Source organism: Pogoniulus pusillus, chromosome 5 (genome assembly GCF_015220805.1).
Source record: "Pogoniulus pusillus isolate bPogPus1 chromosome 5, bPogPus1.pri, whole genome shotgun sequence".
NCBI classification, from domain to species: Eukaryota; Metazoa; Chordata; class Aves; order Piciformes; family Lybiidae; genus Pogoniulus; species Pogoniulus pusillus.
Window position 1 is genome coordinate 26,013,490 of NC_087268.1, and position 15,389 is coordinate 26,028,878.

At 45.4% G+C, this 15,389-nt stretch overlaps 1 protein-coding gene across 1 annotated transcript; it reads left to right on the plus strand.

Moving 5' to 3' along the window:
- Window positions 1-361: 361 nt before the first annotated feature.
- Window positions 362-10,188, plus strand: PDCL3 (phosducin like 3). Its single transcript, XM_064143592.1, has 6 exons — window positions 362-465; window positions 2,464-2,593; window positions 3,257-3,347; window positions 3,976-4,119; window positions 7,762-7,970; window positions 8,623-10,188. Exons 1-6 carry the CDS (start codon window positions 460-462, stop codon window positions 8,763-8,765), a joined length of 723 nt encoding a protein of 240 aa, XP_063999662.1. The 5' UTR covers window positions 362-459; the 3' UTR covers window positions 8,766-10,188.
- The last annotated feature ends 5,201 nt before the right edge of the window (window positions 10,189-15,389 follow it).

The following is a 15,389-nucleotide window of genomic DNA, read 5'->3' on the forward strand; positions in this document are numbered from 1 at the left end:
TCTGCCTAGATCACGAAGCGGGATCCCCGTCAGGAGCAGGCTCAGGACCCGTGCAGATGCTACAGGGCGACCCAGGCCTTTTAACATGGCGGCTATGGGAAACGCTGACGGTAAGGGAGAAAAAGAGGCAAGAAGAAGCCCCACAGCTAGTGTTACATCCCTGAATCCAGCTGAGCGCAGCGGCTCGCACCTGCTGCTTCCAAGCAGGACGCTCCCCCTCGCCGCGTTATGGGACTCACAGCGCAGCAGCCAGCCCCACACGATCCCGCCGCCGGGTCCGGCCTTATTAGGCGGTGCGGGAAGAAGCGGCCGCGCTGTGCCCGCCCCGCCGGGGAGCGCCGCCCCCTCCGCTCTCACCGCCCCCTCCGCTCTCGCCGCGCACGCCCGGACTGGCTCTGCCCGGCCCTGCTGTGCTCCGCTGTGCCCCGCTGGTGATCGCGCTTCGGCCTTGCCGGCGGGATGCAGGTAATCAGCTCAGAGTCCCCGTGTGTGGTCTGTCTTGTGGGGGAGGCTCTCTCAGGAGAAGACCTGGGGCCGGACACGGTGTCGGGTCACCGTCGCCGGTGGCCGGGCGGCCTTGGGCTCCACCGGCAACCGTGGGCCGCCCTCAGCCAGTGGCGCTCCCCGAGGCAGGCATGGGGAAGTCTGTTTTCATCTCTCTAGGACCGATGTTGTCTGTCACATGGTGGTCTTGTTCTGAAGTGCCATGCCTTGTTTCTGGGTGATTTGGTGTTTGGGGACTTTTTGTTAGGCTGTTTTTTTTAAAGTCCGGTAGTTTTAGTAGGCAGATGGGCAGGTGGGTGCTTGGGGCACGGCACCAGTGTGTTGATAAACGGCAGTGGATGTTGTGAAGTGCTGCACTGAGGGGAAAATGATCACCGCTAAGAGACACGCACACACTCCGTAAATCAAGTGTGGTTTTTGCTGTGTTACTGTTTTCTTCTTCATTTTTTCATTCTGTTACCTGCGCTGCTCTGCAGTCCTGAAGTACTACTGTGTTTTGGGCTAGAAAAGAGACACGGTCTTGAAGACACCTAGTGTAGGCTACACAGATGGAAACCATAGCAAAGCGTTGTGTTCCGTTTTCAAAGTGAACTTAGGTCAAGACTGTAAGGAACCGAAATTGGCCTGTCAGTGGTTATCACTGATTTTTTAGTTTTTGTTTTCTGTGTGTATTTATAAAAAGCAAGTTGCTATCTAACTTGGCAACAACTTATACTGAGCTTCTCAGCAACACGTGGGTACCTGTTGGTGTCCTGTTTTGCAGGATTATTGTGACCATTTCACAGTAAAATGTCTTTTAGGAACAGTGTAAGGGTAGATTTAAATGTAATTCTGTAGCAGTGGGCTGGTCTGGCAGTTTGTGCTAGCATCTGTTTAAGCACTTCTGTAGTCACATAAACTTGAATTTACCAAGGAGACTCCAGAGTTAGGTCTGCAAGGCTGGTGCCTGTGCATCTTCTCACCAGCACTTTGCAATGCAAGGACTGTTGTTGCTGAGGCTTTATACGTGAGTGCTGTGGCCAGCATGCTTTCCTGCCATGAGATCTGCAGTGATAATTACAGTATCACAGTATCATCAGGGTTGGAAGAGACCTCACAGATCATCAAGTCCAACCCTTTACCACAGAGCTCAAGGCTAGACCATGGCACCAAGTGCCACGTCCAACCTTGCCTTGAACTGCCCCAGGGATGGCGACTCCACCACCTCCCCGGGCAGCCCATTCCAGTGCCCAATGACTCTCTCAGTGAAGAACTTTCTCCTCACCTCAAGCCTAAATCTCCCCTGGCACAGCCTGAGGCTGTGTCCTCTCGTTCTGGCGCTGGCCACCTGAGAGAAGAGAGCGACCTCCTCCTGGCCACAACCACCCCTCAGGTAGTTGTAGACAGCAATAAGGTCACCTCTGAGCCTCCTCTTCTCCAGGCTAAACAATCCCAGCTCCCTCAGCCTCTCCTCGTAGGGCTTGTGCTCAAGGCCTCTCCCCAGCCTCATTGCCCTTCTCTGGACACGCTCAAGCATCTCAATGTCCCTCCTAAACTGGGGGGCCCAGAACTGAACACAGTACTCAAGGTGTGGTCTAACCAGTGCAGAGTACAGGGGCAGAATGACCTCCCTGCTCCTGCTGACCACACCATTCCTGATGCAGGCCAGGATGCCACTGGCTCTCTTGGCCACCTGGGCACGCTGCTGGCTCAGTGCTTCAGACTTTTGTAACCCTACCAAAACTTCCTATGTATGTGTAAGAGGGATGAAATAAGATGAAATCTTTCCTCAGGACACTGGTGTGGGGCTGCAAAGAAGCCTCAAGAGGATGCACACTGTGACTTTCTGGTGCTGTCCAGTTAGCAGTTTACCAATGTGCTGTGCATTGTGAGAAAAACTTGTATGTGTTAAGTTCTTGAAGTGATAAAGTTCATCTTGAATACACATCATCCTTTTTTGTTTTCTTTGTTGTGTTTTAGGACCCAAATAAAGATACAGAGTGGAATGACATCCTGCGCAAGAAAGGTATCCTTCCTCCAAAGGAGAACTTGGAGGAACAGGAGCGTGCAAAGGAAGAGGAGCAACTTGCCATCCTTCAGAAGTCTCTTGGTGAGTGGCCAGCCAACTCATGCAACAGCAGGATAAGTCTCAGATTGGCTGCTGGGAGAAGACTGTACAAGAAATGGCCAACAGTAGTATTTATATACTTGAGATACAATGTCTTTTCCAAGTCTGCAATGCTGCTTCTCATATAAGATGTTCATCTAGTAGCAGTTTCAAACAAATACTTTACTGAACTCATGCATTCTTACAGCACAGAAAAACTTTGTTCTTGTTGTCAGGTTTGTGTTTTTATGGAAGTAAGTGTTTGAAAACTGAAATAAGAACAGTGTGAAAGGAGTCTAATGTGAATGTGCAAGTAAAAGCGTTTCATGACATTACCTGTCATATTCTTCCTCCTTCCTCTGTTCAGATGTCCTGGCTCTGTTGTGAGTGTGTTAGGTAGGTCTGTACTGCAGCCACTAAACTTGAAAGCTAGTGCAAGGTATCTGTATCTTTCTGCTAGTCTGGGCATGCTTCAGCTCAGTCCTTTGTACCATTGTCTTTCCATCTATATTTTCTAAAAGTCCAGTAACAGATGTACTTCAAGTAAGAGATTTTTCCCATAGTTAATCAGTTCTTAAAATAGATAGATTCTCTTGGACTGGTAAAAGTTGTGAGTTTTAATTCTGGAGTAAGATTTTTGCTGATTTGATTCTTCTTCCATTCTAGTGAAAACTTATGAGGACATGACTCTGGAAGAGCTAGAAGAGAATGAAGATGAATTTAATGAGGAAGATGAGAAAGCTATTGAAATGTACAGGTCAGAGCTGCCTACAGAATTTGGCTTTTTTCTTTTGCATACTGTTAGATATTGCTGAAGAGAGAAAGGATGTTGTTAGGCCCAATGGTAGAAAAAAACGGCTTGTGTTTCTAGTCTCTTGTAGAGCTTCTAATTTTCATTAATAAGATAATTTGATTTAAATTTGGCATCCTTTACAACTTCATTTTGCAAAGGTAACGTGCATCTGATGAGGGCGTAGCTGGGGATTCAGAAAGCTTTGAAAATCACCTCCAAGATTTCTCAATTTTTGCATGAATGACTTTAAGGTGCAGCAGTTTTGCATAATTACAACATTTGTTTTCTATTGTCTCTTTGTCTACCATCTCATGGGTTTTGCCACTTTGGTAGTGTAGTACCTGCAGAAGAAATACCTGCTGTGGTAGAAGTGAGAGAAAGTGGAACATAGTTGTACTTCTTACATGTTGGCCACTTTAACTTGCAAGTATAAGAGCATCTGCTGACTAGGACAACTTGCTTTTGCTGGTTTGAGGTTTGAAGAAGTTTGTAAAGTGCCTCTGAAGTCGAGATTTCAGGCAGCTCCTTTAAGTGTTGCTTTGTCAAAAATGCCTTTATTCTTAAGATCTCTTTCCCATTTCTTGCTTTTCAGACAGCAGAGGTTAAAGGAAATGAAAGCAGCTCAAATGAAGAATAAATTTGGAGAAGTTTTGGAGATTTCAGGAAAAGATTATGTTCAAGAGGTTACGAAAGCTGGAAAAGATATATGGGTAGTCTTGCACCTTTACAAACAAGGGTAAGAATTTGGATTTTTAACTCTTAAATCTTTCAGTAGCTAAAAGTACTCCAGACAAATGTGTAGCTATTGTGGAGTTGGAAGAAACGATTTAGTAGTTTAATTACTGCTCACAGGATGTCAGGGGTTGGAAGGGACCTAAAGAGATAATTGAATCCAACCCCCTTACCAGAGCAGGACCATACAATCTAGCTCAGGTCACAGATGAATACATCCAGATAGACCATTAAAGTCTCCAGAGCTGAAGAAGAATCCCCAGCCTCTCTAGGGAGCCTGTTCCAGTGTTCTGTGACCCTTACAGTAAAGAAGTTCCCCCTTGTGTTGAGGAGGCACCTCTTGTGCTGCAACTTACACCCATTGCTCCTTGTCCTATCACAGGGGGCAAATGAGATGAGCCTGTCCCCTCCCATCCTGACACCCAGCCCTCAGATGTTTATAGACATTTATTAAATCCTCTCTGAGTCTTCTCCAGACTAAAAAGCCCCAGGTCCCTCGGCCTCTCTTCTTAAGGCAGTGCTCTAGTCCTGTAATCATCCTTGTAGCCCTCTGCTGGACCCTCTCCAGCAGGTCCCTGTCCCTCTTCAACTGGAGAGCCCAAAAATGAAGGCAGTACAACAGGGCAGAGTAGAGTGAAAGGAGAACCTCCCTTGATCTGCTGGACACACTCTTCTTAATACACTCAAGGATCCCATTGGCCTTCTTTGCCACAAGAACACATTACTGTGCCATGGTTAACTTGTTATCCACCAGGACCCCCAGGACCCCCTCCACAGGGCTGTTCTCCAGCAGATCACCTCCCAGCCTCTACTGGTGCAGTTTATTATTCCTCCCCAGGTGCAGGACTCTGCACTTGTCCTTGTTGAACCTCATTTGGTTCCTCTGTGCCCAGCTCTCCAGTCTGTCCAGGTCTTGCTGGATGGCCTCACAGCCTTCAGCTGTATCAGCCAAGCCTCCCAGTTTGGCATCATCAGCAAACTTTCTAAGCAGACACTCTGTGCCCTCATCAATGTCCCTGATGAAGAGATTGAACGGCACCAGACCCAGAACTGATCCCTGAGGAACTCCAGTAGTTACAGTTCTCCAGCTGGACTTGGCACCATTGATCACCACTCTTTGAACTCTGTCCTGCAACCAGTTCCTAACCCACCTCCCTGTCTGCTCTTCCATCCCACACTTCCTGAGCTTGCTCGCTAGAATAGGCCTTGCTAAGGTCAAGGTAGACTACAGCCACTGGTTTCCCTGAATCTACCCATTCAGTAATGTCATCATAGAATGCTGTCAGGTTAGTCAAGTGTCATTTCCCCTTGGTAAGCCCATGCTCACTACTCCTGATAACCTTCTTCTCTTCCAAGTGCCTTGAGATGTTGTGATGGTTAGGGAGTTACCTGTCCTCACACACAATGAAATCTAGTGACTGAGTCACTAGACTCAGTCATCTGGAAGGTAAGGAATGAAGCTATAGTTACAACTTAGCATAATTTACAGGGAGATATTTACAGCTATATACAGAAATATACAAGTTAAAAGTAATACTGAAACACAACAACCCTCTGAAATTAGAGTCCCCAGGAGGGGCTCCCAACCACTCTTCCACTTTCTTTCCACCCCTCTACCTTACCCCAGAGTATACCTTATGTGCAAGGTGAGTTTGGAGGATTGGGAAGGGGGGGCTTAGAAGCAGATGGAGTTGTTACACAGAAGCAGTCCAGGGAGAAACACAGGCACTGACAGAGACACACACAAACACACGGTCTTATCTATGTTTTTGTTCTTGTTTTTACACATCTCAACAAGCCTATGAGTGAAGTAGACGTCACCATTGTTTTCACAGCCTATAATCTATTTTTTCTTATTAAAATATTCCAATTAGACTCAAACTAGCCTTTCAAAAGGCTCCATCATTTTTCCAGGGATGGAGGTGAGGCTGACTGGTCGATAGTTGCCTGGAGCCTCTTTCTTGCCCTCTTGAAGACTGGAGTGCCATTGGCTCTCTTCCAGTCCTCAGGCACCTCTCCTGTCTGCCACTGTTTGGCAAAAATGATGTAGAGTGGCAGAGTGATAACATCAGCCAGTTCTCTCAGCACCCTTGGGTGCATCTCATGAGGGCCCATGGACATGTTAATGCTTAATTTGTGTAACCGATCCCTAACCCAGCCTGCACTTACCAGTGGGGAGCATTCCCTCCTCCAGGCTTCCTCTCCTTCATCCAGGGTCTGGAGTACATAGGGAAGTTCAGCTTTAGGTGTAAAGACTGAAGCAAAGAAGGCATTCAGCAACTCTGCCTTCTCTGCATCCTCAGTTATCAAGGCTGCCTCATTCAGCAGTGGCCCCACACCTTCCCTGTGCTTCCTTTTCCTACTGATATATTTGAAGAAGCTGTTGATTGAAGACTGCTGAAATTTAGCTCTAAGATGGCTTTATGTCTGTGTAATCATCTGTGCAGCATAGTGTGGTTTGTACCATGAGGCTGCCATAGAGGTAGCTGCTGCCACAGAAATATCCAGGCCTTGGAAATGAGTCTGAATAAAGTGTGAGGGGCTGTGTGTTAGAAGGATCACTGTGTGTCTTTGTCTTGATTTCTAGAAACATAAAATGGAGAGAACAAGGTTTCAGTCCTGTCAACATGATGGAAAAACTTGTCCAAAAGATCTGATACATTGCTGGAATTTTCTGGAAAGGGATAGGAGTAATTGATTTTGTTCATTGTATCTGGTGGCCTTACAGGTGCTCATTGTCATTTCCATACTTTCTTCCAGGAGCTGCTTTTCATCCTGTTTTGCCCCCCCTAATGCAGTTTCTCAATATCCTGCCTTCATAAGCCAGTTTCTTTATATGACAGAGGGAAGGTTGTATTGCTAACATTAAAACAAAAAATCTGCCACTTGCCAATACCTCCATTGATGCTCATTTCCTATGAATGCTGGAATACTGGACAGCAAAGGTTCTCGGGAGTTGCTTCTGGTACATTTGTGTCCTGACATTAACTGGAGTAGAGTTAATTTTCTTCCTATTAACTGCTACAGTGCTGTGCTTTTTAATAGGTTGGGAATGATTTTGGAAATGCATAACGTTTTAGATAGAATAAACACAGCTTAGCAATAAGTTGGTGACATTTAGGCTTCTTGTACTGCCCTGCCAGCAGAGGCTGGGAGTGCACAAGAAGCTAGGAGGGGACACAGCAAAGACAAGTGACCCAAGTGAACCAAAGGGATATTCTGTACCATATGGTATCATGCCCAGTTAGAGGGAGTTGACTGGGGATGCTCTGTCTTGGGAACTGGCTGGGCATCAGCCAGCAGTTGCTAATCTATCGTCTTGTGCATCACTTGTTCTGTGTATTGTTTCATTATTATAATTATTATTAGTCTTTCCTTTCATGTTCTATTAAGCTTTTTTATCTCGACTCCTGAGTTTTACTTCAGTCTGCCCCCACTCCAATTGTCTTCCCATCCCACTGAAAGGGAGGGTGTGAACAAGCATCGGTGTGGTACTTAATTTCCAGCTGGGGTTAAATCATGAAAATTTGTCTTTCTATAAATGCTACTCATCAACATGGTATTTCTGATTTTTCTGCCAAAGCAGATTACTGCCTAGTTTGTCTTTTATTTTGTCCTTATGCATGTCTGTTACTGTTCTTCACAGGATTCCACTCTGTGCCTTGATAAATCAACATATGAGCAGCCTTGCAAAAAAGTTCAGAGATGTGAAATTCATCAAAGCAATCTCTACCACCTGCATTCCCAACTATCCTGATAAGAACCTGCCTACGATATTCGTGTACCTGGAGGGAGACATCAAAGCTCAGTTCATTGGGCCTTTGGTGTTTGGTGGCATGAACCTGACAAGGGACGGTGAGTGTCTGCATCTCTAGTCTTCCAAAAGAAAAGCAGAGTTGCTTTGTTAAGAATGAAAGAAGTGAATCTTAAGATGAGAAGGGAAGTGCTAAAAATCAGATTTCTTTGGTTGGGGTTTTTATTCGCTTGTGCCCCCTTGTGTCTCAGCAACATGCCATTAAGGCTATCTCCGAAAAGCAGTGAGTGGCTGAGTAGGTCAGCATGCAGAAAATAAGTGCATGCAAGTTGCATTCATTACTCTAATGTCTGAAGGAAATGGGATTTAATGATAGGCTTTCCAGCAAGACTTAGAAGAAAAATTTCAACTGAATGCGTTGTATTGACTTTCTTCCACTTCTGGGAAGCAGTTGAGTTTGAGCCTGTAGTAACAGGCCCACCACTGGTGCTGGAGTCTCTCTTACCTAGTGGGATGCGGAGCAGTACCCTGGCCCTGTACCAGCGCTGGTGGCTGTGAAAGGCAGGCTTGGCAGGAGTGGGTGCAGGAGATAGGTCAGGGTCTGAGACCTGGGAGCGAAAGAGGAGGAATAGATCAGGGCCATGTTTTTAGTGATGGTGATGAGTGATAAGTCAGTTGGGAAAGCAAGGGTGAGCTTTGTGTTTTTCAGTTTGCTTCCCTGTATTCATGGCTCTCTTGTTTTGCTCTGCACAGAATTGGAGTGGAAGATTTCAGAGTCGGGTGCCATCAAGACAGACCTGGAAGAGAATCCCAGGAAGCAGATCCAGGACCAGCTCATGTCTTCAGTCAGGGCATGTGTCTCAGCCAGGGAGGAGAGTGACTCAGAAGACGACTAACTCCTGCAATGGCATCAAGGTTGATACAAGTACTCCTGTAGCCAGTGTTCCCACCTATAGCACTGGAGATACTCATCAAGATCTCTGAGCCCTAAATGGGAAGTACTTCATGACAGAAATGAAAAAATGTTGGTGGTGGTTTTGCTTTTTTTAGTTTTTTGTTTGTTTGGGTTTTTTAAAATCAACTTATTGCAGCATCACTGAAGATCCTGAAAGACATTTTATATTATGAAGCCCAAGTAAATCTTTTAATATACAGACATCAATGGAACAGAGGTCTCATGTTATTATTTTCTTAGTAAATTGCTGACTGCATAAAGAAATCTAATATCTGAAGTGGCCTTAAGTGCACCGATTTCAACAAGTTTAACTTGTATAAATCATATAAACAGTTGGCATTAAACAGTTTGGTTAAAGGAGTTATTTGGGCCTTCTCTTAGCCCATTGTCTGTAAGTGTTCCAACAGCCTGGATCTTGTGCAGTGCATGGGGAGGTGACCCACCATGTAGGTACTGCTGAAGGTGGCATGTGGTCCTTTGCAGAAGTGTGCTCGCAGGGCGACCTGCACAAGGCTGTGAGTTGGAAGTCCAGACATCTTGAGAGAGGCCTTGGTGACAGATAGTCAGAATCTTCTGGGATCTACCGAGTCCCGAGTCTCCTTTCATTTAGCAGCAGTGCTTTGTCTTTTACAGAGGCTGAGCTTCCTGTACCATCTTATCTGCTAATTGGGAAAGAGTATTCAAGATGGTGAGTAGTGTTCAAGTTCGACACTGCTGATCTTCTGGAGTAAATCATCTCTCTGGTGTGTTACTACAGTATTGCCGTTGCCAAGTAGGAAGGAGAATGATGTTTGAAGACCTGACATCTTTCTGTATGAAAAAACTTTTAGGTACAGCAATAAGATTGAGGCAGCAGAAGAGAGTGAACTGAAATACCTCCTTAATTATTGATCTGCTGATACTCAGACCTTCTTATTTTGTGCTGGATTTAATGTCCACCTACGCTCTGAATTTGTCTAGACTTGATCTGGCAATCTCCAAGAACTTTTGCTGACAAGACTGCCCAGGGACATTTTGTTACATTGCTGACGGATTCTGTGGGTGGATGGTTACAGAATGCAACACTCAATAAGCAGCAGGGATTTTTTAGTTTTGCATTAGTTCCTAGTGAGTCTGAAGCATGTTACCTGCACTATCTTCCTCTTCAAATCAGTATGTAGTTCAAGCAAGGAATAACTGTTGCTTAAACTTCAGGAAGTTGTAAGATCTTGATGGAGACTTCCTCTTTGAGATCTGAATGGTGGTTTGTGTGTCATGTCTCTTGTTTTCTCTTCTGTATTTTTTGGCAGAATGGCTAAACCATTGTGCAGGTGAGTCAAACACAGCAGAACACAAATCAGTAAATCCTGAATATTGTTGTTGTACATAGCACCATACTTCTTTTGACAGTGGACTTTCTAAAATACTATCAAACCTGATTCTTTCCTGTACTTATCTGCAACTTCCTGTCTTCCTAGATTTTCCTCCATAGAAGCCTGCACTGCATGTTTTGCTTTTCACTTGTCTTCATTTAACTGCTTTGAAATGATCTCTGAACACATGGACTAGGTTCTTTTTGAAGGAAACTATCTAGAGGAGCAACCCCCAAAGGGAAAGTCAGTCCAGAGCTTGACTAAAACTAACCTGAAATAAGACCTTTTGAAATGTGTGTAGAGTGGATGTCACATTGTTAGCCTCTGCCTCCGGGTCTGCTGTACTTGATTGCTGATGCAGAAACAGCTGCCATACTCTTCTCAACTTGTTTTTAATTTAAAGCTTATCACACCTTCTAGAAAGGGAAGATAGAATCTGCAATGCATCTTGTATCACTGTGACAACTTGAATTTGAGGTCTGTTTTTTAAAGCAAACAGTTATTTGGATTTTTCAGTGCCCCAGTGGGTCATAGTGGCAATTATGTTGCAGCTGCCCTCTCACTGTCTTCCAACCAACCAATGGTTTGTGGAGCTCAGAGCAGGATGAGAACTGTGTTTATATGAAGTTGCTGAGCCCTCTGTCTTGTGGGATCTTTGAAGTGTCTTGCTATGAAGACTCTTGAAACTGTCCCACTGCTTGATTTGCTCTAGGGCAGCCCTTTCTTCACAGTATCACAGTATCACCAAGGTTGGAAGAGACCTCACAGATCATCAAGTCCAACCCTTTACCACAGAGCCCAAGCAGCAAGACCTTGAGCCCCAGAGTAACTGGAGTCCAAACAAGCTTTGGATCACGCTCCAAAAAACAAGCAGGAGAACTGGTGTTTTAAAACCAGACAACCCTAGCATGCTAACCATAGACCTTCTTGAGCTAATCAACAGGGAAAACTGATGGACAGTGTATCTTCTGACTGGTACATAGCTTAGAGTATGTGGCATGAACCCTCTTCTGCCAGAGAGGTGCTCAAGCCCTCTACTCCAGAAACTGCACAATCTTCCTCTAAAGCCCCCTGCTTGCTCCTATCCACTCTGGCACAGTGATTCTTGTTCCTTAATCTGCAAAGTATGCTGTATGAGATGGGGTGGTGTCCTTTCCATCAGAAGGACCTGAATGAGGCATGGCCTTGGTCAAGTTTCAGCCCCTCAGGCAGAAGTGAGAATTGAACTGAACTGATGTGATAAAACCCTTGGAAAAATGAAAAGGGGAAGTGGGACTTTGGGATGTTTTCTCCCCTGGCAGAAATTTAAAACCACAGTTGCTTTCCTTTTTCATATGTAGTCTAATGAGTTTTGTGAATTCTGGGACCACCAAGAGAACTGAGCTCCTGGAAAAGACTGGGATTATGTATGAGCTTCTGCTTGCCCCAAGCTGCTCAGGTCTGGTGAGACAGATAGCTTGTGCCTGTGAATGAGGCTTACAGCTCACCCCAGATAGTCATTATGTCTCTTCTATAAGAAGCAAACCAGGCCTGCCTGTGAGTTTTATCCAGAAGACTAGGTAGGAGGAATTAGCCTTCTCTTCGGGCCTGCTCCCTGCTGTCAGGACTACAGCAGAGGCTGTCGTGCAATTCAATAGGTAGCATTAAGCAACTTGTGACAATTCTGGAGAACTGATGGCAGTTTTACTTCTGCATTCTTAGTTATTCTGAGCTGCTTAATGTTGGGGGCTGCCATTTGAGGATGCTGTGGTGAAAGGGGCAGATGCAAGAATAATCACAGACCAGAAGAAGTTAAATGTTCTGCCCAGCTGCTGAGACACATGCAGAGCATAATTTCAAAGGGTCTCTGCTCTTCTTGGTATTTAGCTAAGTGTGAAAACAGCTTCATGTAATCTTTTTCTTGCCAATAATACCACCCTGCTTAAGGCCTTTTGTAGAAATTAGGTCTCTGCAGGAAATGGATAATGAGATCTGTTTAACCTTTTGGCAGAGCACATAGAGGGGGATGAGCTTTAGCTTAAAAGCAAGCTGGCTGTAAACAGCAAACCAAGCCAACCAATTACTATACACACCAGAACAAGGCAATAGAATGGGAGATAATTGGAGAGCATGAGTTCTCATTTGCCAAGATTGGGGGATGCTGTTTCTGGATGCACTATTAATGCTTCGCAGCCTGTCAACAGTTGGTGGTATCAGATCAACGCTCACATCTCTATGGATCAATGCTCACATCTCTCTGGACTGAGGAGAGTCTGTCGTGAGAAGTCAGAGGCAGCAATCCTGTAAACAGTGCTGAGGCTTGTACAAGTTCCTGTGTACTGCTGTGAAAGCACCCCTGGCTCATCTCACACTGCAGCAGTGTCAGCGGGTGGGAGGAAAACAGTAACCCTGAGCCAGAGGCAGAAGCATATGATGTGCCATTAGTGTAGAGTCACTCAGGATTTCTCTGTGTGAAATGCCAGTGAACCACTAGTAAAAAACAAAAACATTTTTCTTTGTGGTACAGATCTGAAGCCTACTGCTTTTCCAGGCTACATGAACAGTCAGGCTCCATCCCCAGCCCAGATAAGTTACCATTCTGATTTTCCCTGGCCTAGATATGCTTTCATTCACAATCTGTGCTTTCCAAGCCCTCCCAAAGCTGGAGGCTGATGCTTTACACCCACTTCACATGCAGAGAGCGAGCCAGCTGTTGTGCTAGAAGGGTAAAGTCACAGAGGGCAAGTTAAGCTGCAAATTCTACTACTTATGCAGGCCCATGATTGTGGTTGGATTGTAGGCAGAGGACTCCAATGGACTGTGACCATAGCAGGTGAAATGAAGGATTATCCTTTGAATACCTTGCTTTGCTGTACCTGGTTTGGTCAGGTCCTTTTCCCAGGGCTCAGGTCAACCTTGTCTGCCTTGTTTTTGGGTCTGGCCTATCACTTCCCCAAACACGCTCAGGTGGATATTTGGTTGGCCTCCCTGACAGAAGTAATTGAACTTGGGTCAGATGGTTCCCTATGGGTGTGTGCTTCCATCTCTGCTGGATTGATGTACAGAATAAGTACATGATGTTCAGCCCCGTGTTAGGCTGCTGACACCCGAACACATATATTTGCTTTCATACTGTTAAGAGAGCAGCTCTGACCTACAGCAATGAAAATTAAGAAGGTGCACTTTGATTCCTGTATTATAGAGTAAAATTCACAATAATTTGCCATTATTCTCTGGGAATCTAGGAAAAGTTTCCTATTTCACAGGCTATGTAGCAGTAAGAGATGAGACTTCTCCTAGAGACCTTATTAGCTGAGTTTTGGCTAGGCCTTATTTTGTGAAGGGGTAAAGAAAAAGCACTTATTATAATGCAAACCTTTTGCTGCATATTTGTTGGGATTGCATCACGTCTAAAGAAACTTTGCTGTCACTGAGATCAAAGGGAAATGCTTTCCCTTCTCCATTCTTCTAAATCATTACATTGCTAAAACTTAATCTATTCCCTGTCAAATGTTTGGAAGGCAGTTCAGCTCATTTTTCATTAAAACCCATTATAAATCGCTTCTCTTAGCAAGCACAGGAGGTGTGAGATGGAAGAGCAGACAGTGAGGTGGGTTAGGAAATGGTTACAAGACAGAGTTCAAAGAGTGGTGATCAATGGTGCCAGGTCCAGCTGGAGAGCTGTAGCCAGTGGAGTCCCAGAGGGATCAGTGGTGAGTTCAGTCCTGTTCAACCTCTTCATCAGCGACATTGATGAGGGCACAGAGTGTCTGCTCAGCAAGTTTGCTGATGGCACCAGACTGAGAGGCTTGGCTGATACAGCTGAAGGCTGTGTGGCCATCCAGTGAGACCTGGACAGACTGGAGAGCTGGGCACAGAGGAACCAAATGAGGTTCAACAAGGACAAGTGCAGAGTTCTGCACTTGGGAAGAAATAATAGACTCCACCAGTACAGGCTGGGAGGTGATCTGCTGGAGAGCAGCCTTGTAGAGAGCGTCCTGGGGCTCCTGGTGGCTAACAAGTTAACCATGGCACAGTAATGTGTTCTTGTGGCCAAAAAGGCCAATGGGATCCTTGAGTGTATTAAGAAGAGTGTGTCCAGCAGATCAAGGGAGGTTCTTCTGCCCCTCTACTCTGCCCTGGTGAGACTTCATCTTGAATACTGTGTTCAGTTTTGGGCTCCCAATTTTAAGGGGGACAGGGATCTGCTGGAGAGGGCCTAGTGGAGGGCTATGAGGATGATTAGGGGATTGGAGCACTGCCTTATGAGGAGAGGCTGAGGGACCTGGGGCTTTTTAGCCTGGAGAAGAGAAGTCTGAGAGGGAAATGTTTGTAACTATCTGAGGGCTGGGTGTCAGGAGTTGGTGGACAGGCTGTTCTCACTTGCTCCCTGTGATAAGACAAGGAGCAATGGATGTAAGTTGCAGCACAAGATGTTCCACCTCAACACAAGGGGGAACTTCTTTACTGTAAGGGCCACAGGACACTGGAACAGGCTCCCTAGAGAGGCTGTGGATTCTTCCTCTCTGGAGACTTTAATGGTCTGGCTGGATGCATTCCTCTGTGACCTGAGCTAGATTGTACAATCCTTCTCTGGTAAGGAGGTTGGACTCGATGATCTCCTTGGGTCCCTTCCAACCCCTAATTTCCTGTGATCCTCATTTCAATCCCATTTAGCTAATTCTGTCATCAAAGGATTGCAGGAGGCATTGATGCACTTAGCTCTTCACAGAATTTAAAAAAAAAAAAAAGTATCAAACATTTTAGGTCTATCTATCTGCAGAGGGCTCTTGTGATGCAGGGAAAGGGGTCATTCCCTCCTGTGGAAGGGAGAATCATGAAAACAAAGGAAAATGCCAGCTTGTGCGGGAGCCTGGTGAATGATCTGACTTGTTTTCATATAATGTGTTAAAAATTTCATCTCTCGACACCATGCCAAATTTTTCAGGGCTTCTCCAAATTAATTTTGATGTACAGGGCTGACTGAAGGAATTGAGGTCTGAACAAAAGTGGCAGGGAAAATATCAACTGGTTCTGAGGTTCTTTCTATTTAACACTTCAAATGTTAAACAAGCCAAGAAATACATAATCTAATACATAGTCTAATACCCTTCAATTCAAGAAGGATGTTGAGGTGCTGGAACATGTCCAGAGAAGGGCAACGAAGCTGGTGAGGGGCCTGGAGCACAAATCCTATGAGGAGAGGTTGAGGGAGCTGGGGTTGTTTAGCCTGG